We start from the raw sequence: 27,029 nt of genomic DNA on the forward strand, positions 1-27,029 counted from the left end.
CTTAAATGTAATCTGATTTCCATTTATCCTCTTTCCTTTGGTTGGGATTGCATTTAAGTTTTGTCAGACTAGAATGATCGTATTTTCAAAGAAATCTCCAGAGATGTTCTACTGGTTTTGTTTTTGAATCTTCTGCATTTGAATTTATCCTAACACTGACAAACAATCTAAATGCAACTACTCTCTAACAACCTCTGATGTCAAATAAATTTTCTTTAATTCTGGCTTATGAATGCTGTAGTTTTGTTTTCAATCATTTTCTTCTCAATGGACAAAAAAGGAACAGCTGGTTACTATTGTCAACTTTGTTTGGGATTTAAGTATGCAATGCTTGAATATCTTTTTTTTTCTGTCTGGATATAGAACTCCCACTGCTTTCAAAGAATGATAGAATTTACAATAACGAAGCTTTAGAGCTCACCTAGTCCCAGTATATAACCTGATGAATTAATACCAGTTAAAATATTAGTAATTGTCATCTAGCATTTCTTTTGTATTCCTCATGGGTAATTGCCTGATGTGTCCTTTGCTCAATTACCAGTTGGTATATTATTCTTTTTCTTATGAATGATAAAAGCTCTGTGTATTAATGATGTTAAGCATTAAGCCACCATATGATGCTTTTTTTCCCCATTTTGTCACTTGCCCTTTAGTTTAGTTTATCTTTTTGCCTTATAAGTTTATAATTAGTGTTTTGTCAAATGTATTATTTTTTATGAATTTCTTTTTTTTTGTTTCTATACTTAGAGACACCTTACTCACCATGAGTTCTAAGCTATGTTTCACTTATATTTTCTTCTGCTCCTTTAACATTTTTATTTTTAAGTGGGCTATCTAACCCATCCAGAATTCACTTTAATGCAAGATTGCACTTACTCCTAATAAAGTCCATGGTGTTTATATAGCATATTGTTTCCGTCTAACATTTCATATCATGAATATGAAATGAAATGTTCATAATATATATCAGCGGTTCTCAGCTGAAGACAATTTTGCCCTCTATGGGAAATTTGGCAATATCTGGAGATATTTTAATATCTGGAGATATTTTATTTGTTAAGACTGAAGGTAGGTAGGGTACAGGAGAGGCTACCTACTGGCCTTTAGTGAATAGAGGCCAGGATGTTGCTAAACATCCTATAATGTACAGGAGAGCCCTCGCAAGGAAGAATTGTCAGTGATGCCAAGAGTAAGAGATCTTGATAGGAGAGAGGAGAGAGAGAGAGAGAGAAAGAGAGAGAGAGAGAGAGATCGATTGGGAGGTCCTCTGCCAGTTACAAGCTCATCAATAGTGATAGTACCTGGCTGATATTTGTTTCCTACCCTGAGGGGCATTGTCAGAGTCTTTGCCTCCTGATTTGCAGAAAACCAGATTTCTGCATTGTATTTTTGCTTATCCCCAGTCTGTTTTAAAAACAAATGAGCTTAATAGTTTTAGAGCACAGATTGTGGAGCCATAGTGCCTGGGTTGAATCAGGATCCTGCCCCTTTTAAGTCGTGTGACATTGGGCAAGTTACTTAACCTCTCTGTCTTCAGTTCCCTTACCTGTAAAATGAGGGTACTAATCGTATCTTTACCCGAGATTGTCATAGAATTGCAGGATGCTTAAAGCAGTGCTTGGCACATAGTAAACATTATAGAAGGGTTGGTGACAGTGATAATAATAAAGTAAATGACTTTTTTTTAATGAACCTTATTTGATCACCATGGCCCCTACTTCTTATATTAAAAGTAATACTTCTGGGCTTCCCTGGTGGCGCAGTGGTTGGGGGTCTGCCTGCTAATGCGGGGGACATGGGTTCGAGCCCTGGTCTGGGAGGATCCCACATGCCGCGGAGCAATTAAGCCCGTGAGCCACGGCTGCTGAGCCTGCGCGTCTGGAGCCTGTGCTCCGCGACGGGAGAAGCCACAATGGTGAGAGGCCCGCGCACCGCGATGAAGAGTGGCCCCCACTTGCCACAACTAGAGAAAGCCCTTGCACAGAAACGAAGATCCAACACAGCCCAAAATAAATAAATAAATGTAATACTTTTTAAAATTGATTGCATTTTTGCCACTGATCAATTTGAAGCGGCATGTTTCTTCTTTAGCCATCTGCCACATTTCTTGTGCCCTTGCCATGCGCATAAACCCCATCAGACTATCGGCTCTGTTCTCTATATTATTGTTGTTATTATTTAACTTCTATAACTGACAAGTTGCACGTTTCCTTGTAGACACATATCTCTTTAATATTTACAGTTGCTTATGCTTTCTGTCTATGAGAACCATTAATTTTGAATAAAGACTGTATTCATTTTTAGTTACATTCTGAAAGTCAATGATGCTATCTATGGAATTATATTTGTCTTCTTGTGTCAAAGAATTCAGTTTATTCTATTAACTTGTGCGGAATACATTTTATATCGATATCTAGACACTGTGTTGTTTTGGATCCCCTTACTAGATATTTTCTTCTGGGTATTTCTGAACCTCTTAATTTCTATTTTGCTTTCTGTCATATATGCCACTCTCTGGATTAGTACAGTCCAGTGGAATTTTCTGTGGTGATGTAAATATTCTATCCTGCGCAGTCCAATATAGTCGGCACTACTGAGCACTTGAAATGTGGCTAGGGAAACTGAAAAACTGAATTTTAAATTTTATTAAATAGCCATGTGTGGCCAGCGGCTACGAGCCTGGAGAGCCAGCTCTGCAGCATCTCCTTACCCTCCATTTCCAGTTTAACATCTTCAGTTTCATTATTTCTTGAATGTATTTCACTGAATATGTTTGTGTGGCCTTTTGTTTATCCTATATATTATATGTATTTCTTGTATTGCAAGTAATCAAATTATTTTTACTTCATTTCCTGTGTTTTCAATATGGTAATAACACATAGTCTTAGATGATTGCGTAGGGATAGAAAACTTTTCCCTTCTTCCCTTCTAGGTTCTCTGACGGGTCTAATAATTAAATTGACATATGATAGACTAACAGGAGAAAAAGAAAGTTTTAGTACCAAAGCCCCATAAAAATATGACACCCAAAGGCAGTCAGGCAGTTGAGGCTTATCCGCCATCAGACCTAAGGAGTGGGACGGGCCAGGCTTGCAAGGGGAGGAAGACAACTCACCGAAGGACGAGAAGGGCATATGTGTGGTAAGCAGATGTTTGCCAATCATGTAGACAATTCTTTAGATACAAAGTTATCCCTGGTAATAGTTCTGTTTCTGGGCCAAGCCCCCTATTAAATTCTTTTAGGCAATTAAGGGAGAGGGAAAAATGCTGTTCCGGAGTCTTATGGGGCTTAATTGCCTTTAGCTCAATGCAGTCCACATGCCAAAGTGGCACATTTTGGGGTGGTTTGTGCTGCTGGCACTTAATTGGGACTGTACATGTGTATTTCTCCTTGTAAAATATTATCTCTTAAAATCAGGTGCTTGCTTTTCTTTTTCTTTTTTCTTTTTTTTTTATTGAAGTACAATTTATTTATAGTATTATGTTAGTTTCAGGTGTACAGCATAGTGATTCAATATTTTTATAGATTATACTCCATTTAAAGTTATTGCAAAATAATGGCTATATATCCCTGTGCTGTATATCTTTGTAGTTAATTTGTTCTATACATAGTAGTTGGTGCCTCTTAATCCCATAGCCCTATGGTGCCCTTACTTCCTCTCCCTCTCCACTGATAACCATTAGTTTGTTTTCTAGTTCTGTTTTGTTATATTCATTCGTTTTATTTTTTTTAGATTCCACATATAGGTGATAACATAGAGTATTTGTCTTTCATCTGACTTATTTAACTAAGTATAATGCCCTCCAGACCTCTCCATATTGCTGCAAATGGCAAAATGTCGTTCTTTTCTATGGCTGAGTAGTATTCCAGTGTGTGTGTGTGTGTGTGTGTGTGTGTGTGTGTGTGTACACCACATCTTCTATATATGTTCATCTGTTCATGGACACTTAGGTTGCTTCCATATCTCGGCTATTACAAATAATGCTGTGAACATTGGGGTGTATGCATCTTTTCAAATTAGTGTTTTTGTTTTTTTAGATATATGCCCAGGAGTGGAATTGCTGGCTCATATGGTAGTTCTATTTTTAGTTTTTTGAGGAACCTCCATACAGTCACTGTTTTTCACAGTGACTGCACCAATTTACATTCCCACCAACAGTGTACAAGGGCTCCCTTTTCTCCACATCCTTGCCAACATTTATTATTTGTGGTCTTTCACATGATAGCTCTTCTTACAGGTGTGAGGTGATGTCTCATTGTACTTTTGATTTGCATTTTTCTAACATCTTTTCATTGAAAGATGAACATCTTTTCATTGCCTGTCAGCCATCTGTATGTCTTCTTTGGAAAAATGTCTATTCAGGTCTTCTGTCCATTTTTTAATTGGGTTGTTTTTTTATTTGATATTGAGTTATATGAACTGTTTATGTATTTTGGATGTTAACTCCTTATCAGTCATATCATTTGCAAATATTTTCTCCCATTCATTATGTTGTTTTTTTGTTTTTGTTGCTGTGCAAAAGTTTTTAAGTTTAATTAGTTCCAATTAGTTTACCCTTGCTTTTGTTTCCTTTGCCTTAGGAGACAGATCCATACAGATATTGCTATTATTTATGTCAGTGATCTGCCTATGTTTTCTTCTAGGAGTTTTATGGTTTCCAGAGTTACATTTAGGTCTTTAATCCGTTTTGAGTTTATTTTTCTATACGGTGTGAGAAAATGTTCTAACTTTATTCTTTTACATATACAATAGCTGTCCAGGTTTCCCAGCATCACTTATTGAAAAGACTGTCTCTTCTCCATTGTATATTCCTGCCTCCTTTGTCATAGATTAATTGACTATCGGTTAGTGGGTTTGTTTCTGGGCTTTTTGTCCTGTTCCATTGATCTGTGTGTCTGTTTTTGTGCCATTGCCATGCTGTTTTGATTACTGTAGCTTTGTAGTATAATCTGAAGTCAGGGAATGTGATATGTGTAGCTTTGTTTTTTTTGGAAGCTTTCTTTGGCAATTTGAGGTCTTTTCTAATTCCATATAAATCTGGGGGTTAGGTGTTCTAGTTCTGTGAAAAATATCCTGGGTATTTTGATAGAGATTGCATTGAATCTGTAGATTGTCTTGGGTAGTATGATCATTTTAACAATATTAACTTTGCCAATCCATGAACGTGGTATATCTTTCCATCTCTTTGTGTCATCTTCAATTTCTTTCATCAGTGTCTTATAGTTTTCAGAGTACAGGTCTTTTACCTCATTAGTTATATTTATTCCTAGGTATTCTAGTCTTTCTGATACAACTGTAAATGAGATTGTTTCCTTAATTTCTTTTTCTGATAGTTCATTGTTAGTGTATAGAAATGCAACAGCTTTCTGTGTATTAATTTTGTATCCTGAAATTTTACTGAATTCATTGATGAGATCTAGTAGTTTTTTGGTGGTGTCGTTAGGGTTTTCTATGTATAGTATCAGGTCATGTGCAAACAGTGACAGTTTTACTTCTCCCTTTCCAATTTGGATGATTTTATTTCTTTTTCTGTCTGATTGCTATGGGTAGGGCTTCTGATACTACTTGAATAAAAGTCGTGATAGAAGACATCCTTGGCTTTTTCCTTATCTTAGAGGAAATGTTTTCAGCTTTTCACTGTTGAGTATGATTTGAGCTGTGGGCCTATTATATATGGCCTTCATTATGTTGAGGTATGTTCACTCTATTCCCACTTTGTGGAGAGTTTTTGTCATAAATGGATGTTGAATTTGAAAAATTTGTTCTGCATCTATTGAGATGATTATATGATTTCTATTCTTCAATTTGTTAATGTGGTGTGTCACACTGATTTGCAAATACTGAACCATCCTTGCATCTGCGATAAATCCCACTTGATCATGATGTATGATCCTTTTGATCTATGGTTGGATTCAGTTTGCTAATATTTTGTTGAGGATTTTTAAATCAGTGATACTGGTCTGTAGTTTTCTTTCTTTTTTGTGATATCTTTATCTGGTGATGCTAGCTTTATAGAATGAGTTTGGAAGCATTCCTTCCTCTACAAGTTTTTGGAATAGTTTGAGAAGGATAGATGTTAACTCTTCTCTAAATGCTTGGTAGCATTCACCTGTGAAGACATTTGGTTCTGGACTTGAGTTTTGTTTTGTTTTGTTACTGATTCAATTTCATTACTGGTAATTGGTCTGTTCATATTTTCTATTTCTTCCAGGTTCAGTCTTGGGAGATTATACATTTCTTGGAATTTGTCCATTTCTTCTAGGTTTTCCATTTTATTGGCATATAGTTGTTCATAGTAATCTTTTATGATCCTATTTATATTTCTGTGGTGTTGGTTGTAACTTCTCCTTTTCCATTTCTGATGTTATTGATTTAGAACCTCCATCTTTTTGGTTTTTTTTTTAATGAGTCTGGCCAAAGGTTTATCAATTTTGTTTATCTTTTCAAAGAACCAGCTCTTATTTCGTTGATATTTTCTATTATTTTTTAGTGTCTATTTCATTTATTTCTCCTCTGATCTTTATGATTTATTTCCTTCTGCTAATTTTGGATTTTGATCATTTTTCTTTTTCCAGTTCCTTTAGTATAAGGTTAGGTTGTTTATTTAAGCTTTTTCTTGTTTCTTCAGGTAGGCTTGTATCACTATAAACTTCCCCATTAGAACTGCTTTTGCTGCATCCCATAGATTTTTGGATTGTTGTGTTTTCATTTTCATTTGTCACCATGTATCTTTTCATTTCTTCTTTGATTTCTTCAGTGATTCATTGGTTGTTTAGTAGCATATTGTTTTCCTTCTACGTGTTTGTGGTTTCTTTGTATTTTTTTCTTGTAGTTAATTTCTAGTCTCAGACTATTGTCGTCAGAAAAGATGCTTGATATAATTTCATTCTTAAAATTATTGTTTTGTGGCCTAGAATGTGATTTATCCCGGAGAATGTTCTATGTGCACTTGAAAATAATGTGTATTCCTTTTTTTGGTGAATGGAATGTCCTGTATATATCTGTTTAATTCATCTGATCTAATGTGTCATTTAAGGCCAGTGTTTCCTCATTGTTTTCTGTCTGAGTGATCTGCCCATGGATGTAAGTGGGTGTTAATGTCCCCTACTATTATTGTGTTAGTTACAATTCTCCCTTTATGTCTGTTAATATTTGTTTTATGTATATAGGTGTTCTTATGTTGAGTTCATATATATTTACAATTGTTATATCTTCTTCTTTGATTGATCCCTTGATCATTAAGTAATGTCCTTCTTTGTCTCTTGTTTATAGCTTTAAAGTCTATTTTGTCTGAAAAATTATTGCCACCCCAGCTTTCCTTTTTGTTAATAGAAGTATAGTTGATTTACAATATTATATTAGTTTCAGGTGTACAACATAGTGATTCAGTGTTTTTACAGATTATATTCTCCTTAAAGTTATTACAAAAGAAGAGCTATATTTCCCTGTACTGTACACTATATTCTTGTTGCTTTTCAGTTTTACCCATAGTAGTTTGTATCTCTTAATCCCATACCCTTGTCTTGCCCACTGGCAGGCCGAGCCAGGTCTTGGGGTCTCTAAGTGCAGAGCCCAGGCGTCCCAGAGTGGGCCAATTCCTGGCACAGCTGGCTTTAGGGTCTGCGGTGTCCTGAAGCTTGTTTCAGCCTGCTGGTGAGTGGAGTCAGATCCTGGGGCAGCTGGCTGAGTGGCCCATGGTGTCTCACAGCTGGTGTTGGCCTGCTGGTGAGTGGGGTCGGATCCCAGGGTGTCCTGTAACTGGTGTCTGCCCACTGGTGGGTGAGGCTGGTCCTGAAGCTAGAGCAGGCTGGCTGGTAGGCGGGGCCAGGCCCCAGGTCTCTGGCTGCAGGGCCCCGGGAGTCCCAGGTCTAGTGCCTGCACACTGGTGTGTGGAGCTGGATCTTCAGCCCTCTGGTGGGCAGGGATGTGTCCAGGGGCAGCTGTGGGCTCAGGGGGTCTTAAGGCAGCCTGCTTGCTGGTGAGCTTTGCCCCCACCCAGTTAGTTGCTTGTCCTGAGGTGTCCCAGCACTAGCACCTACAGGCTGTTGAGCCAGTGTGGGTCTGGGTCCTGGGGCTAATAAGCTAGAAGGAGGATTCCATAGTTGTGCTTCCCAGTGCCAGTGTCAACATGGTAGAATGAGCTCCCCCAAATGACTGCTGCCGGTGTCTGTGTCCCCAGGGTGAGCTCCACTTGCCTCCTTCTCCTCTGAGAGACTCTTCAAGATCAGCAGGTGGGTCTGACCCAGGGTCCTTTCAAGTTACTGCTTCTGTCCTGGGTCCCAGATCATGTGAGATTTTGTGTGCACCCTTTAAGAGTGGAGTCTCTATTTCCCACAGCCCCCATGGCTCTCCCAACGTGATCCCCACTGTCCTTCAAAGCCAGATGTTCTGGGGCTCGTCTTCCCAGTGCAGGACCACCAGGCTGGGGAGCCCAACGTGGGGCTCAGACCCCTTGCTCCTTGGGAAGAATCTCTGTAATTGTAATTATTCTCCCATTTGTGGGTCACTTACCCAGGGGTATGGGTCTGGGTCTCCACCCCTTCTATCTGTCTTGTTGTGGTTCCTTCTTTATATCTTTAGTTGTAGAAGACCCCTTCTGCTAGTCTTCATTGGTAGGTGCTCTATAAATAGTTGTAACTTTGTTGTACCCAGGAGAGGAGGTGAGCTCATGTTCCTACTCCACCATCTTGGCCCAGGAGGTGCTTGCTTTTCTTTTTTTGCTTGCTTTTCTTATTATAAAAATAATAATGTTTATTGCCTTAAAAAATGAAGAGCAAAGGAATATATAAAGAAGGGAATAAAATCACCCTAGTGGCACAAAGCAGAGAGAGATAACTACTACTACTACTATTACTACTATACACACACAGAGTGATGTGTGATCCACTTGGAACTTGAATGAGTTCTTTCTACACATAATATATTCTTTTATTTTTAAACACTTTACATATTATACAAATAATACATGTTTCTTGTTTAAAAATTGAAAAACAGTGAAGAGTATACTGAAGGAAATAAAATCGTCCATAGTCACAGCATGCATAGATTATTTATTTTTATTTTTCTGATTTGTTTTCTTCCAATAGCATTTCTAAGACCCATAGGTAGATTTATGCACAGGTAGGTAGGTGGATGTTCAGGTAGACAAGCATTTCTTTTTAAGTTTTTGAATTATACTGTAGCTATGCAGGGTGAACCAATAAAAGTATATACCTTTCAGATAGTAATCAGACAAAAATATATGGAGCTATGAGATGTGTCATCAACAATGGCATTAGTGGCCATTTTGAACATTTGTAACTTTACAGTAATAAAAATAGATATTGATTAACATTTATTCACTAAATTTGGTAATCAGATACTTGTATCTTACTTTTTTATATTGTGAGAGCTTTCCTATAGTATAAAATAAAATTCATAAACATGATTTTAATGGTTGCAGCTTATTCCACTGTATCTATATACCATAATTTATCTACCCAGTTCCCTATTATTGGACATTTAGTATGTTTCTCTTTTTACTACTATAAGTAGCATTGCACTCTACATCTTACTGCCTAAAACTTTTCATCTCTGATTATTTCCTTAGGATACATTCTTAGCAGCAAAATCACTGGGCCCAATGACATGAGCAGAGTTAAGACCCTTGATATACATTGCCAAATTGCCCTCCAGGAAATTCTTTGTTGCTTATAGAAAAAAAAAATAATCCTTGTTCTATTTATACTCTTTAATCACTTTTATGCGACTTTTTTTGAACCTTTAAACTTCTCTTCGGTTTTAGGACTCAGAATTGTTTTTTAATCAATGTTTCTTTCAAGGGATTAGTGAAGTAATCATGTTGTTATAAATAGCCAAACAATGCAAGTCCCTTGTTTTTTCTTAGTAAAGGTTTTCAGTTGTAACATTTTTCATTGTATAAATTGTTTCTTTCTAGGGTGCACAAGGAGAAAAAGGAGATCCAGGTTTGGCCGGAGTTAATGGGCAAGATGTAAGCCTAACTTTTTTTCTAACATTCTGTTAACATTTTGCCGCTGAAATGTGCTAACTATCTAATGCTACTGAGACTTGACTATGCTTGGAAGAACTAGCCACAGTCATTGCAAAGTCAAGAATCAAGGTCGTCTTTTACGTGGCTCAGTGGAGCCCCAGTATTTATTTTTTTTTAAAGGCCACTGACTTTATTGATTTAAAAAACTTTACAGAGACAGTGACTGTCCTGCCCAAAAGAGGGCCAAAGAGCATGAAACAGACCAGGTAGGGGGAGCTATGTGGTCCTCGGCCAGCTTCTGGTGCTGAAGAAAAATGAGGACCTTCTTAGGAAATGGCTGAAGGACACATGTGGCACCAGTATTTTTAGTTTCGTAATGACCAGGTAGTTCCCTGGCTTTAGATGCCTTGTACGTGTACTCATCCTTCACAGCCCTTTCTTCCTTGCTATTTCTGGCTTGCATTTCTTCTATCTTCCTTTCTCTTTCTTTTTTCTTCTTGCCTGTATTCTGCTGTGACCTGTGTTCTTACCCAGGTTACTTTTCATCTTACCCCCAATCTCCATCTACTGAGGGGTCTGCAGAGGTCGATCTCAGTGATGAGAAGCAAGGGCAGAAGGGAGGGAACCATGTGTATCTGTGTCGCTCCCCCTCCATTGCACCTACTCCCCAACCTCAGGGCTCCTGTCCCTGTCCCAGGGAACATCCTTGAGTCCTCTCCTGCACCCTGCCCCCGACCCCCGCCCAGGACAGCTGTCCCCCCGGAGCTTCACGTGGGTTCTTATGATGGAGTTCGGAGGATAAACCAAATCTGGGCTTTCCTCTAAGTGTAAATTACTCCCCCTTCAGGACATCAGAGGTACCATTTACTGTAGATATACTAACTTTACTAAGGCAGGTATCCACAATGAAAAATTTTTTTCCTCACAGTTTCCCTTACTCATCTGCATAAAAGTGTTTCAGAAAGGTTCTGAAGGACCATACTACTTACTTTCTGGATAAAAGAATAAGGAAGCTAGATCCAGTTCCCTAATGCCCTAGAGGTGCTATGAAATCCACCTGGTCTGCAGTAGGTGGTTGCACACAGTGGGAAGGGGGGCTGAACATTGTAGTCCCTGGGGCCTGTGGACAAAGTAAGAGGGATTCTGGGAGCGGGAGAGAAACACCCCAGGAGTTACTCCGGCTTGAGGCTCTAGCCCCCCACAGCTTTACTCTCTTACTTCCTTAGGAGCCCCATTCGCATCTTTAATATGATATCCTTCTTGTTTCTGTCTTCTTCGAAGGGATTTTTCTCCACCAGAGACTGGGAGCTGCAGCAATGGTTGGAGCTAAGGGAGTCTCTGCATTTTCTCTGCCTCCTTACAGTACATCAGGATGCTGAATGTCCTGACCATTGGCCCATACACTTAATAGAGCATCTAATTTCCCCCCACCCCCAACCCTGTCACGGGAGATCCTGGTGTCGTGGGAAGAGATCTCCAGTGAGAAGTCAGAGCCCAGTGTATGTCCCCGTTCTGTCACTAGTTGAGGAAATCACTTCTCAGAGTCTGTAAGGTGATAGCCTTAGAATAGATTCTAAAGTCTCCATCACTGCAATGCCCTATTATTTAATACAAAGAGATTACTGAGATTAATTAGGATTATAGTCTTGAAAAGCACGATGAAACCTGAAGCATTCATTCAGGTGTTTGGACTTCCAGATGCATGTTAGTCAATGTAGGGAAAACACGATGGGAATACAGCTGGAGCCCAGGCATGGGCAGTGCTCTGTGTGAGCACTTTCCTCCTCTGGCTGGGTGCGTGGGGTGATGTGGTTTGTGTTGTGTTTAAAGCAAGATTCCTTTCACAGCGTGTTCTACAAAATGCATAGAATTGAGGCCTTTGCCTGTGCTTTTGTCCTTTCTATCATGTTCTTTATGAGAGCAAAGACCATTTCTTGGAGTTGCTAGTACTTAGTAGATGTTTGGAGTAAGTTCTCAATAATTAGTTGCTAAATTTTCATGTTAAAACTTGAGAGATTATTATAATAGTCTAAAATATAAGTAATTAGAACCTAAACTAGGAAAACAGAGGTGAGAGGGAGTGCACAGTGATGTTGCAGAGGTAAAATACATGCAACTTGGTGCTTGATTCCAGCGAAAACTCAAAAATAGCCCAAGGTTTTGACCATTCATTACAGGAAGAATATTATCTCATGATAAATGTCAGAGTGTTGAGAGAGATTAACTACAGCTTTGCAAAAGATGACCAAGCTGCATGTATGCTGCTCCCCGAGATACAGGAGCAAAACAGGGATTTTTATTTTATTTTATTTTATTTTATTGGCCGCGCCTCGCGGCATGCGGGATCCTAGTTCCCCAACCAGGGATTGAACCCGTGCTCCCTGCAGTGGAAGCATGGATTCTCAACCACTGGACCACCAGGGAATTCCCAAAACAAGGATTTTTAGAAGTTAATTAAGATAGTGTTAGAACTGAAATAGAGAAAGGATTTATCCAAACACTCGAGTAAAACTGGAAGGAGATTTGAGGGGTTGGAGCCTGAAATATAGTCACATTAACTTAGAGATTTGGAAACTTTTCTTACCTTCTGAAGGTAAGGTGATTTGGCTTTTTAGAATTAATCAGGTTGTACACACATAGATATGAGTGCCTTCTACTTGCCCAGATCTAAAGACCGTCTTGCTGAGAGAGCCCCCAGTCTAGTGGGTAGTGTGACTTTTCCTCTTTGACAAGGGTCTGCTGGGAAGAGTTCTTCACACACACACACACACACACACACACACACACACGGGTGTGTTATTCCTTTAGCACCATCACTGTCTCATATAGCTCATTAGGTACATTATAAAGCGTGACAAAGCACATTAAGTTTTCTCACTTGGTTACTTAATTAATACTCCTTCCCTTAATTTTGCCAAAGGTATTCAGAGATCATGACTAAGGAGAAATAAGAAAAAGTAATGAAAGTTCTCTTTTTACCCCTCTACTCTTACTAGGGGTAAAGAATCACGTGCTCTGTTATTTATTCCGTCGGTGATGGTTTTAATATTGTGCCATAGTCCAAAAAACTGTTTTCATGAGGAATTTGAAATTCAGTTTTTACCCCAGCTTTACAGGGTAGAAGGTGCAAGGGGTGATAGCATCCCTATTTTTAGAGGCAAGAAATAAGAGCTTATGAAATTAAGAAATTTTCTTTTAGAAAATGGTAAAATCAGCCTTTATCCCTTGTTTGACCGAAAAGTCTCTTAATTTTCCCACTAAGTCATGCTGCATTTCTCATTGTCTATTTTTCAATGGTAAAATAAACTGACTCCACGAACCAAAATCATTCAGCATTTATGACAGTTTGCTCTGCCTTTCAGTAAGAGCAGGTACACATTCTTAGGGAATGAAGGGCATTATAATAGCTGTCTCAGTTTGCACTGAAGTCAAGCCACGATGGACATTTTAACTTCAGGAACATTCTATTGGAATGCAGAGTGAATAACCTCAGTGGGCCAGGTCATGGCAGCTACTTTCCAAGTCAGAGAAAATTGGAAGAATTTAATATTCCTGTGAAACAGATTCAAAGCCTTTTTATAGTCTTTATTCTTATATATTAAATATATCTTGATGTAAATGTATCTTCTAATAATTTCATCTGTGCCAGCTTTCCCGCAAAGTGGACAAGCTCATTTCAGAAAATGTAAACCTCCTTTAAAGGGAAGTATGCCAGTTCAGCTTTCTTAATGGGACACTCTTGGCATTTTGATCATGATGGTTCTTTGCCACGTGGGACTATCTTGCAAGAGCAGAATGCATAGTGTCCTTGAGGCTCACCAACTGATCACCAGTAGCAGCTCTTAGTCATTAGGACAAAAAAAAAATGTTCTGATATCTTTCTAAGTGCATCTGTGTGTGTGTGTGTGTGTGTGTGTGTGTGTGTGTGTGTGTGTGTGTGTGTGTAAACTTTGATTGATCTTCAAGGTACTGGGGTATTGGACTAAAGGTATTGGACTATACATGCTCATATTTCCCTTATAGTTTAAATAATGCATACCAAATATATACTGAAATTGTCAAAACTTTGAGTTACTAGAATTTAGCCTTCAAAATATAAGACCTCAGCTTCACATATTCTAGTTTATAATTAAGTGATTTTGACTGTGACCTACTATGAGATGTATTCAACAGTGGCACCTTAAAACAGACTTGAGGGGGAATCTTAGAAAGTTGTTAACATGATCTTCGAAGCCAGACTACCTGGGCTCAAATCCCAGCTCTACCACTGCCCAGCTGGCATACTAATTAGTACATTATTTATTGTCTCTGTGCCTGTTTCTTCATCTGCACAATAGGATGATAATATTAATAGCACTAACTCATAGTCTTTTTTTTTTTTAATTAAAGGGGTCATCGTACATAAAGCATTTAGGTCAGTGCCTTGCATACAGTAAGAGCTATATAAACATTTGCTATTATTAGAAACTTAAATAAAGCACATTTTCTCTAATATAGAGATAGGTAGATAGATAGATCTTCTAATTTATTTTTTGTGGGGTTGTGTAATCTTGGAAAAGGAGATTTCAATTATTTAGTTTAGTCTTCTCCTTTGCATCTTTGTTATTGTTTTTCAAACAACTCTTATCAGAATTACAGCATCTGATGTTTCTAAAATGGTCACGTTAATCTCCTTACACCAATGCAATCTGTATACTGAATACAAAAATACTGGAATCACAAAGCTGCGATATTGGCTGGTGACAGCTGGTGCCATTGCTAGGGAACAAGATGCAGTGGGTGGAAGATGGGGAAAATAATGAATAGATGGATTAAAAATTTTAACAAATAACATTACCTTGTATCAAATGATGTTTAAAGATGCTACATACCACCAGTAAGTAGGTCCTCCAATAAAAATTAATTCATGGTCTACCTGCTTTTATAATTTTAGTTTTGATACTGTCCTTCAGCTTTCAGCTTGCATTTTTAGAAATTTTTTATTGAGATATAGTTGATTTACAATGTTGTGATAATTACTGCTATACAACAAATTGATTCAGTTATACATATATATACACACAATCTTTTTTATATATATTCTTTTCCGTATGGTTTATCATAGGATATTGAATATAGTTCCCTGTGCTATACAGTAGGACCTTGTCTTTTATCCATTCTATATATAAAAGCTTACGTCTGCTAACCCCAACCTCCCATTCCCTCCCTCCCCCAAACCCCTCCCCATTGACAACCACCAGTCTGTTCTCTGTGTCCGTGATTCTGTTTCATAAATAGGTTCATTTGCATCATATTTTAGATTCCACATAGGAGCACTATCATATGATGTTTGTCTTTTTCTGGTTTACTTCACCTAGTATGATAGTCTCTAGGTCCATCCATGTAGCTGCAGATGGCATTATTTCATTCTTTTTTATGGCTGAGTAATATTCCACTGTATACGTGTACCACATCTTTATCCATTCCTCTGTCGATGGACATTTAGGTTGTTTCCATGAAGACAACTATTATTTATACCTATTGTATAGGGAAGCTTAAATAATGCACCCATGATAATGCATGAGTCCTTTCCTGACTGTCCTGAACTCCACGTGTCTGAAGTCCTGAGCACCTCCAGGAGAATGAGGCGTCTCCGAGACCTGCTCCCGTCATGCCTGCTGTGCACATGTCTATCATAGTCCTCACTGCTCACGTCCACCGGCAGCTGGTGGCTTTATTACCCCACCTCCTCCCCAAGCAGTTGATTAAACCAGGGATAGTTAGCTGACACATCAGCAAGTAAGTCCCTCCTCCAGAAGGTGCAGTTAGGGTTAGTTTGTCAGGCAGGAATGTTAAAGTTTTTAATGTATTATTTTATGCTTCAAATAATATTTTCATGGCATGTCACATATATGATGATTATGAATTATAGAAGTAACTGGAACACTGATCTACCCAGAGCTCAACCTAATGCCATGCCCACTGTAGAGTTAACCATTTTCCCAAATGTTGTGTTTCACGTTCCCTGCCATTATTAAAAACAATGACTTCCAATTATTGAGCCTGAACCAAGATGGTGGAGTAGAAGAACATGCTCTCACTCCCTCTTGCGAGAACACCAGAATCACAACTAACTGCTGAACAGTCATTGACAGGAAGACACTGGAACTCACCAAAAAAGATACCCCACATCCAAAGACAAAGGAGAAGCCACAGTGAGACGGTAGGAGGGGCACAATCACAGTAAAATCAAATCCCATAACTGCTGGGTGGGTGACTCACAGACTGGAAAACACTTATACCACAGAAGTCCACCCACTGGAGTGAAGGTTCTGAGCCCCACGTCAGGCTTCCCAACCTGGGGTTCCAGCAACGGGAGGAGGAATTCCTAGAGAATCAGACTTTGAAGGACAGTGGGATTTGATTGCAGGACTCTGACAGGACTGGGGGAAACAGAGACTCCACCCTTGGAGGGCACACACAAAGTAGTCTGTGCATCAGGACCCAGGGGAAGAAGCAGTGACCCCATAGGAGACTGAACCAGACCTACCTGCTAGTGTTGGAGGGTCTCCTGCAGAGGCGGTGGGTGGCTGTGTCTCACCATGGGGACAAGGACACTGGCAGCAGAAGTTCTGAGAAGTACTCCTTAGCATGAGCCCTCCCAGAGTCCGCCATTAGGCCCACCAAAGAGCCCAGGTAGGCTCCAGTGTTGGGTTGCCTCAGGCCAAACAACAAACAGGGGGGGAACCCAGCCCCACGCATCAGCAGTCAAGAGGATTAAAGTTTTACTGAGTGCTACCCACCAGAGCAAAAGCCAGCTCTACCCACCACCAGTCCCTCCCATCAGGAAACTTGCAGAAGCCTCTTAGAGAATCTCATACACCAGAGGGAAGACAGTAGAAGCAAGAAGAACTACAATCCTGCAGCCTGTGGAACAAAAACCACATTCACAGAAAGATAGACAAGATGAAAAGGCAGAGGGCTATGTACCAGATGAAGGAACAAGATAAAACCCCAGAAAAACAACTAAATGAAGTGAAGATAGGGAATCTTCCAGAAAAAGAATTCAGAATAATGATAGTGAAGATGATCCAGGACTTCGGAAAAAGAACAGAGGCAAATATCGAGAAGATGCAAGAAATGTTTAACAAAGACCTAGAAGAATTAAAGAACAAACAAACAGAGATGAACAATACAATAACTGAAAGGAAAACTACACTAGAAGGAATCAATAGCAGAATAACTGAGGCAGAAGAACGGATAAGTGACCTGGAAGACAGAATGGTGGAATTCACTGCTGTTGAACAGAATAAAGAAAAAAGAATGAAAAGAAATGAAGACAGCCTAAGAGACCTCTGGGATAACATTAAACGCAACAACATTTGCATTATAGGGGTCCCAGAAGGAGAAGAGAGAGAGAAAGGAACCGAGAAAATATTTGAAGAGGTTATAGTCGAAAACTTCCCTAACATGGGAAAGGAAATAGCCACCCAAGTCCAGGAAGAAAAGAGAGTCCCATACACAATAAACCCAAGGAGAAACATGCCGAAACACATAGTAGTCAAATTGGCAAAAATTAAAGACAAAGAATTATTGAAAGCAGCAAGGGAAAAATGACAAATAACATACAAGGGAACTCCCATAAGGGTAACAGCTGATTTCTCAGCAGAAACTCTACAAGCCAGAAGGGAGTGGCATGATATACTTAAAGTGATGAAACGGAAGAACCTACAACCAAGATTACTCTACCCATCAAGGATCCCATTCAGATTCGATGGAGAAATCAAAAGCTTTACAGAGAAGCAAAAGCAAAGAGATTTCAGCACCACAAAACCAGCTCTACAACAAATGCTAAAGGAACTTCTCTAAGTAGAAAACACAAGAGAAGAAAAGGACCTACAAAAACAAACCCAAAACAATTAAGAAAATGGTCATAGGAACATACATATCGATAATAACCTTAAACATGAATGTATTAAATGCTCCAACCAAATGACACAGGCTTGCTGAATGGATACAAAAACAAGACCCATATATATGCTGTCTACAAGAGACCCACTTCAGACCTAGGGCCACATACAGACTGAAAGTGAAGGGATGGAAAAAGATATTCCATGCAAATGGAAATCAAAAGAAAGCTGGAGTAGCGATACTCATATCAGATAATATAGACTTTAAAATAAAGAATGTTACAAGAGACAAGGAAGGACACTATATAATGATCAAGGGATCAATCCAAGAAGAAGATATAACAATTATAAATATATATGCACACAACATAGGAGCACCTGAATACATAAGGCAACTGCTAACAGCTCTAAAAGAGGAAATCGACAGTAACACAATAATAGTGGGGGACTTTAACACCTCACTTGCACCAATGGACAGATCATCCAAAATGAAAATAAATAAGGAATCACAAGCTTTAAATGACATAATAGACCAGATAGATTTAATTAACATTTATATGACATTCCATCCAAAACAGCAGATTACACTTTCTTCTCAAGTGCACACAGAACATTCTCCAGGATAGATCACATCTTGGGTCACAAGTCAAGCCTCAGTAAATTTAAAAAAATTGAAATCATATCAAGCATCTTTTCCAACCACAACACTATGAGATTAGAAATCAGTTACAGGGAAAAAAATGTAAAAAACACAAACACATGGAGGCTAAACAGTACATTACTAAATAACTAAGAGATCACTGAAGAAATCAAAGAGGAAATGAAAAAATACATAGGGACAAATGACAATGAAAACACGATGATCCAAAACCTATGGGATGCAGCAAAAGCAGTTCTAAGAGGGAAGTTTATAGCTATACAAGCTTACCTCAAGAAACAAGAAAAATCTCAAATAAACAATCTAACCTTACACCTAAAGGAACTAGAGAAAGTAGAGCAAACAAAACCCAAAGTTAGCAGAAGGAAAGAAATCATAAAGATCAGAGCAGAAATAAATGAAATAGAAACAAAGAAGACAATAGCAAAGATCAATAAAACTAAAAGCTTGTTCTATGAGAAGATAATATTGATAAACCATTAGCCAGACTCATCAAGAAAAAAAGGAAGACTCAAATCAAAAGAATTAGAAAGGCAAAAGGAAAAGTAACAACAGACACCGAAGAAATGCAAAGCATCCTAAGAGACTACTACAAGCAATTCTATGCCAAAAAAATGGACAACCTGGAAGAAATGGACAAATTCTTAGAAAGGTATAACCTTCCAAGACTGAACCAGGAAGAAATAGAAAATATGAACAGACCAATCACAAGTAATGAAATTGAAACTGTGATTAAATATCTTCCAACAAACAAAAATCCAGGACCAGATGTCATAAAGGTGTATTCTATCAAACATTTAGAGAAGAGCTAACACCCATGCTTCTCAAACTCTTCCAAAAAATTGTGGAGGAAGGAACACTCCCTAACTGATTCTATGAGGCCACCATCAATCACCCTGATACCAAAACCAGACAAAGATACTACAAAAAAAGAAAATTAGACCAATATCACTCATGAATATAGATGCAAAAATCCTCAAAAAATACTAGCAAACAGAATCCAAGAGCACATTAAAAGGATCATACACCATGATCAAGTGGGAATTATCCCAGGGATGCAAGGATTCTTCAATATATGCAAATCAATCAATTTGATACACCATGTTAACAAATTGAAGGAGAAAAACCATATGATATTCTCAGTAGATGCAGAAAAAGCTTTTGACAAAATTCAACACCCATTTATGATAAAAAACTCTACAGAAAGTGGGCATAGAGGGAACCTACCTCAACATAATAAAGGCTATGTACGACAAACCTACAGCAACATTATTATCAATGGTAAAAACCTGAAAGCATTTCCTCTAAGATCAGGAACAATACAAGGATGTCCACTCTCACCACTATTATTCAACATAGTTTTGGAAGTCCTAGCCATGGCAATCAGAGAAGAAAACGAAATAAAAGGACTACAAATTGGAAAAGAAGAAGTAAAACTGTCACTGCTTACAGTTGACATGATACTCTACATAGAGAATCCTAATGATGCCACCTAGAAAACTACTAGAAAACTAGTAGTTTCTAGTAGAAAACTACTGGAGCTAATCAATGAATTTGGTAAAGTTGCAGGATACAAAATTAATGCACAGAAATCTCTTGCATTCCTATATACTGATGATGAAAAATCTGAATGAGAAATTAAGGAAACACTCCCATTTACCATTGCAATAAAAATAATAAAATACCTAAGAATAAACCTACCTAGGGAGACAAAAGGCCTGTATGCAGAAAACTATAAGACACTGATGAAAGAAATTAAAGATGATACCAACAGATGGAGAGATATACAATGTTCTTCGATTGGAAGAAGTAATATTGTGAAAATGACTATACTACCCAAAGCAATCTACAGATTCAATGCAATCCCTGTCAAATTACCAACAGCATTTTTTTACAGAACTACAACAAAAAATCTTAAAATTTGTATGGAGACACAAAGGACCCCAAACAGCCAAAGCTGTCTTGAGGGAAAAAAGTGGAGCTGGGGGAATCAGAATCCCTGACTTCAGACTATACTACAAAGCTACAGTAGTCAAGGCAATATGGTACTGGCACAAAAACAGAAATATAGATCAATGGAACAAGATAGAAAGCCCAGAGATAAACCCACATACCTATGGTCAGCTAATGTATGACAAAGGAGGCAAGGATATACAATGGAGAAAAGACAGTCTCTTCAATAAGTGGTGCTGGGGAAACTGGACAGCTACATGTAAAACAATTAAATTAGAACACTCCCTAACACCATACACAAAAATAAACTCAAAATGGATTAAAGACCTAAATCTAAGACTGGACACTATAAAACACTTAGAGGAAACATAGGAAGAACACTGTTTGACATAAATCACAGTAAGATCTTTTTGGATCCACCTCCTAGAGTAATGGAAATAAAAACAAAAATAAACAAATGGGACCTAATGCAACTTCCAAGCTTTTGCATGGCGAAGTAAACCATAAGCAAGATGAAAAGACAACCCTCAGAATGCGAGAAAATATTTGCAGACAAATCAACGGACAAAGGATTAATCTCCGAAATATTTAAACAGCTCATGCAGCTCAATATTAAAAAAACAAACAACCCAATCCAAAAATGGGCAGAAGACCTAAATAAACATTTCTCCAAAGAAGACAGACAGATGGCCAAGAAGCACATGAAAAGCTGCTCAACATCACTAATTATTAGAGAAATGCAAATCAAAACTACAATGAGGTATCACCTCACACCAGTTAGAATGGGCATCATTAGAAAATCTACAAACAGAAAATGCTGGAGAGGGTGTGGAGCAAAGGGAACCCTCTTGCACTGTTGGTGGGAATGTAAATTGATACAGCCACTATGGAGAACTGTATGGAGGTTCGTTATAAAACTAAAAATAAAATTATAATGTGATCCAGCAATCCCACTCCTGGGCACATACCCAGAGAAAACCATAATTCAAAAAGACACATGCACCCCAATGTTCACTGCAGCACTGTTTACAATAGCCAGGTCATGGAAGCAACCTAAATGCCCATCGACAGACGAATGGATAAAGAAGATGTGGTACATATATACAATGGAATATTACTCAGCCATAAAAGGAACGAAATTGGGTCATTTGTTGAGACGTGGATGGATCTAGAGACTGTCATATAGAGTGAAGTAAGTCAGAAAGAGAAAAACAAATATTGTATATTAACGCATATATGTGGAACCTAGAAAAGTGGTACAGATGAACTGGTTTGTAGGGAAGAAATAGAGACACAAATGTAGAGAATAAATGTATGAACACCAAGGGGGGAAAGTGCGGGGGGCGCTGGTGGTGGGATGAATTGGGAGATTGGGATTGACACGTATACACTAATGTGTATGAAATGGATGACTAATAGGTACCTTCTGTATAAAAAATCAAATTCAAAAATTCAAAAAATAAACAAGTAAATAAATAAAACAATGACTTCCTACTTATCTCTTCGTAGGAGTACCGGGTTCTGTCTTGCATGTGTGTAGATGTTCCATAATATTGGTTGCGTAAATAGAAAGTTGATGTCTTTCTCCACCATTTCTTTCTTCATGTTTGTTTTTTCTCGGGATGATGTTCTACCAGCAAGAAGAGAGAATACCTCTTTTTAGTAAATTTCTCAGCAGTAAATGGCACTCTGACCGTTGTTAAAATGGTAAAGAAGGCTTTTTGTTTTTAATATCTTTATTGCAGTATAATTGCTTTACAATGGTGTGTTAGTTTCTGCTGTATAACAAAGTGAATCAGCTATACATATACATATATCCCCATATCTCCTCCCTCTTGCATCTCCCTCCCTCCCACCCTTCCTATCCCACCCCTCTAAGTGTTCACAAAGCACAGAGCTGATCTCCCTGTGCTATGCAACTGCTTCCCACTTGCTATCTATTCTACATTTGGTGGTGTATATATGTCCATGCCACTCTCTCATTTCGGTCCCAACTTACCCTTCCCCCTACCCATGTCCTCAAGTCCATTCTCTACGTCTGCGTCTTTATTCCTGTCATGCCCCTACGTTCTTCAGAATCTTTTTTTTTTCAGATTCCATATATATGTGTTAGCATATGGTATTTGTCTTTCTCCTTCTGACTTACTTCACTCTGTATGACAGACTCTAGGTCCATCCACATCACTACAAATAACTCAGTTTCATTTCTTTTTATGGCTGAGTAATATTCCATTGTATTTATGTGCCACATCTTCTTTACCCATTCATCTGTCAATGGACACTTAGGTTGCTTCCATGTCCTGGCTATTGTCAATAGAGCTGCAATGAACATTGTGGTACATAACTCTTTCTGAATTATGGTTTTCTCAGGGTATATGCCCAGGAGTGGGATTGCTGGATCATATGGTAACTCTATTTTTAGTTTAGTTTTTTTTTTTTTTTTTTTTTGGTACGCGGGCCTCTCCCTGCTGTGGGCTCTCCCGCCACGGAGCACAGGCTCCGGACGCATAGGCTCAGCGGCCACGGCTCATGGGCCCAGCCGCTCCGCGGCATGTGGGATCCTCCTGGACCGGGGCACGAACCTGCGTCCCCTGCATCGGCAGGCGGACTCTCAACCACTGTGCCACCAGGGAAGCCCTATTTTTAGTTTTTTAAGGAACCTCCATACTGTTCTCCATAATGGCTCTATCAATTTACATTCCCACCAACAGTGCAAGAGCATTCCCTCTTCTCCACACCCTCTGCAGCATTTATTGTTTGTAGATTTTTTGATTATGGCCATTCTGACTGGTATGAGGTGATACCTCATTGTAGTTTTGATTTGCATTTTTCTAATAATTAGTGATGTTGATCATCCTTTCATGTGTTTGTCGGCAATCTGTATATCTTCTTTGGAGAAATGTCTATTTAGGTCTTCTGCCCACTTTGGGATTGGGTTGTTTGTTTTTTTGATATTGAGCTGCATGAGCTGCTTGTACATTTTGGAGATTAATTCTTTGTCAGTTGCTTCATTTGCAAATACTTTCTCCTGTTCTGAGGGTTTTTTAAAATGGTAAAGAAGGCTTTTAATTGAAGATTATCACAATATGAGTATTGCAATAGGGAAAAGAGATTGGGCTCAACTCTGAATACAAGGATGAGTGGGGATTTATGGCCAAGGAATAGAGAGATGTGGTCAGTGAGTGGAATAGCCAGTCACTTAAGCCAAGTACACATCAGCCTTGGTCCCTCCCTTTCCCTGGCCCTACCTCCAGCACTTCTGCAAGTCCATCCTCAGCCATCTTGCTCTCTTGTCTGCAAAGCTGCAAGACCCCCTTTTCTGCTTCTGCTTTTGCTGTGTACAATCTACTTTCATGTTGTAGCCAAAACTATCTTTTTTTGGAAACACAGTCAAATCATGCCATTTCTAGGCTAAAACCCTAAGTGGCTTCCCCTTGCACTTAGAACAAAACCCATGCTTCTCTCCAGGGCCTGCAGTTCTCTATGTGCTGTGACCCTTGACTAACCTTGATTTCATCTCCTGCTCTTTACCTCCTTACCAGCTCATGACACTCCTTCCACCTAGAGGGCTTTTGTGCTTGCTGTTGCCTCACCCACCCGTCCCTCCGCTTGCCCCAACACTTTTTTCCAGGATCACTGCATGACTGGATCCTGTGAAACAAACATCTCCTCCACCCAGAGCCCGTTTCCAACCACTACCCTCACTGAAATAGCAGCGTCTGCCCCGCACTCATCACATTCAGCCCGTGGACCTGCTCACTGTCGGTCACCCTCCTCTATAACGTGAATTCCATTGGGGCAGGAATCCTGACATTTTTATCGAAAAAATTATTATGATACTTGTTAAAATGGTAAAGAAGATTTTTAATTCAAGATTATTGCAATATGAGTATTGCAATAGGGAAGAGAGATTGGGCTCAACTCTGAATACAACAAGGATGAGTGGGAATTTATAGCAAAGGAGTAGAGCGATGTAGTCAGCGAATGGAATATTACTAAGAGCAGACATCAAGGCTGGGGGATTTTCTCTAAACTGCCTTAAGAGGATTCTTGCTAAAGGCACACCAAAGACTTATGCATCAAAGAGGGGGATGAGGGACTTGATCAGGTATCAAGGGTGGGGAATTCTTTCTAAACTGACTTAACAAGATTCTTGCTAAAACTGGGCCAAGCAAGCCAAGGACAGACAGGATGGGGCCGAAGTTGAGTCCTGGCTCAAGTTTCGTTAAGGAGGGAGTCTTTGTCAACTTCCTGTTCTTTTTTGTGTCTCTCAATAACACTCTCTAATACCAATAAAGTATAATATATTATATTTTAAAATCTAATATTATAATTTCAAGACAAAGGTAAATATACTATACTTTCTTATAGCCACATTGTAAAAAGTAAAAAGAAACAGGTGAAACTAATTTTAATAATACATCTTATTTAATCCCATATCCACAATGTTATCTTTTCAATACGTAATCAACAGAAAAATTATTAATGAGCTACTGTACATTCTTTTTTGTACCAAATATTGAAAACCCGATGGTATTGCACACTCACGGCACATTTCCATTCAGACTAGCCACGTTTCAAGGGTGAAAAGCTACATGAGGCCCAGGGCCACCTATCGGGCAGTACAGATCTGACAACTGTAGGGGTGACTGCACAGAGGGTATCCAGTAAATGTCTACTGAATAAATGCATGAGCAAACTAAGAATAAACCGTAATCACAGAAATAGCTGTTTTCTTTCCACAAGTGTTCAGAATATGTTGATGCCAAGTTTTACTCCAGAGGCATGTATAAATAGAGTAAGTGTTGCTTGATTTGGGAAAGAATGGGTATTTCAAATAATAAAGAGAATATCACATCTCAAATATGATTTAATTTTTCACTCATCCTTGTTCTATAAATACCTGGAGGTAATGATGGAAGGAACATAGCTATGAATTTTATCCACAAAGTTGTTTATGCACCACAAAGGTGTTTGTTTTAACCAATGAATGAATAGATGTTTTCACCCATTAAATTTTTTTTCTTAAAGTATAAGGCTACAGTTTTCACATATTCTCTGTAACAAGATTATTTTAAATATCTCGTTTACTTTTGTTGCTTTAAATTCATCCTCAGCTTCTACATCGAGTAGCTACAAGTGATGGCATTTGGCATTGTTTATTCACCACAAAATGTCAGAACAGTAAGAGCTGGATGCCTCAGCTAGGAACAGTAAGATGCTTGGATTTACTGTGCCTTCTGTGGCTTCAGAATATTTCTTTTTTCCATTATTGTTCTTCCCTCACCCAATATGTTAAATTAAGGCTGAGAAGAGATATTTATTCCTATTTACCATACAGTTGGGACGTGTCTATCTAATTTTCTTTCTGTTTACACTGTGAATACATTCAACTGTAGCACTGATCTCCTCCAGTGAAATCTATTGTGGTGTTCCTCACAGCTGTCATTTCTGAATCGGATCAACCAAATACCTACTAAAACACCCAAGAGTTCAGAAGACTCATGAATATATTTATCTGATATGCTCTCTATGTCTTATATAGTTTTATTTGATAGCTTTATAAATCCAGGTAAAAAAAAGAAATAGGAGCTAGAAAACTAAACCAGACTTTAAAACAGGAGAGAGATTGCATTTTAGCTCCAGCTTTGTGAGGGATGGGAAAAGAATACATCCTTCATCCCTTCCCCTCCCCACAATTAGATTTCTCGATAGAGACGAAAAAATGTTTTTGATTTAAATCTTGAATTTTGGGGGCAAGCTTTATAAAGGCCAAATCAATGCTAAATCAGAGGTATTTACAACATCCACGAATTTAAGCCCAAGTGGATACTTAGAAGCTCATATAGACCTAAATGATGTTCTCCCAGATGGTGAATTAATGTAATTTTAGCAGGAAGCAAAGTTGCACAAATATGCAGTATTGCGGCCTCACACTGATTTAATGTATCTGTACCCACCACAGCGCAGATGTGGTATATCATTTTAGAGCCAGTTTTTCTATACTACACACTGAAGATGAGATTTGGGAGTTCAGTAAATTATGATTTATTTTGCGACTAATGACTTGTTCGAAATTGCAGCTTTCTGTGAACTGTATATAGAAATCACATTGGCTGTGTTCTTTGCACAGGGTTTGAAAGGTGACGTGGGTCCGCGTGGTCCACCTGGCCCCAAAGGAGAAAAGGTACCGTATTCACCCAGGAAAGTGCCAATCTTTCCTTAAGAAAACCCCGAGAACCTATGAAGTGACTTTTCATTGATACTGTTTAACTGCCAAAAGTTAATTTTGTTAAAATTAACCAAAGGCTGTTATGTTAAAAGCATCTGAACAAGAAGAAAAGCCTTTTGGTTCATTTAATTAGTTTGAGGAGATTAAATGCACAATTGCTAGTCGACATTAATTTGTGTTTATAAGATTTCCCTTTTCTCTCCCTTGCTTAACAGCATTAAGTATTGCATCACCAAATTAGCAGCCATGTCCTGTACTGGAGACCTTTGCCAATAGCACTGAGCTGCTACCACAATGGTGAAGC

At 38.6% G+C, this 27,029-nt stretch overlaps 1 protein-coding gene across 1 annotated transcript in view; it reads left to right on the forward strand.

Annotated features, from left to right (window-relative positions):
* COL19A1 (collagen type XIX alpha 1 chain) overlaps nucleotides 1–27,029 on the forward strand; it is a 363,495-nt gene that overhangs the window by 141,390 nt on the left and 195,076 nt on the right. Inside the window, exons 13-14 of the mRNA XM_079939273.1 lie at nucleotides 9,940–9,993; nucleotides 26,627–26,680. Coding sequence (XP_079795399.1) covers nucleotides 9,940–9,993; nucleotides 26,627–26,680 — 108 coding nt within the window. The remainder of the gene's footprint in view (nucleotides 1–9,939; nucleotides 9,994–26,626; nucleotides 26,681–27,029) is intronic.

This window comes from Stenella coeruleoalba, assembly GCF_951394435.1.
Source record: "Stenella coeruleoalba genome assembly, chromosome: 12".
Classification (NCBI taxonomy): domain Eukaryota; kingdom Metazoa; phylum Chordata; class Mammalia; order Artiodactyla; family Delphinidae; genus Stenella; species Stenella coeruleoalba.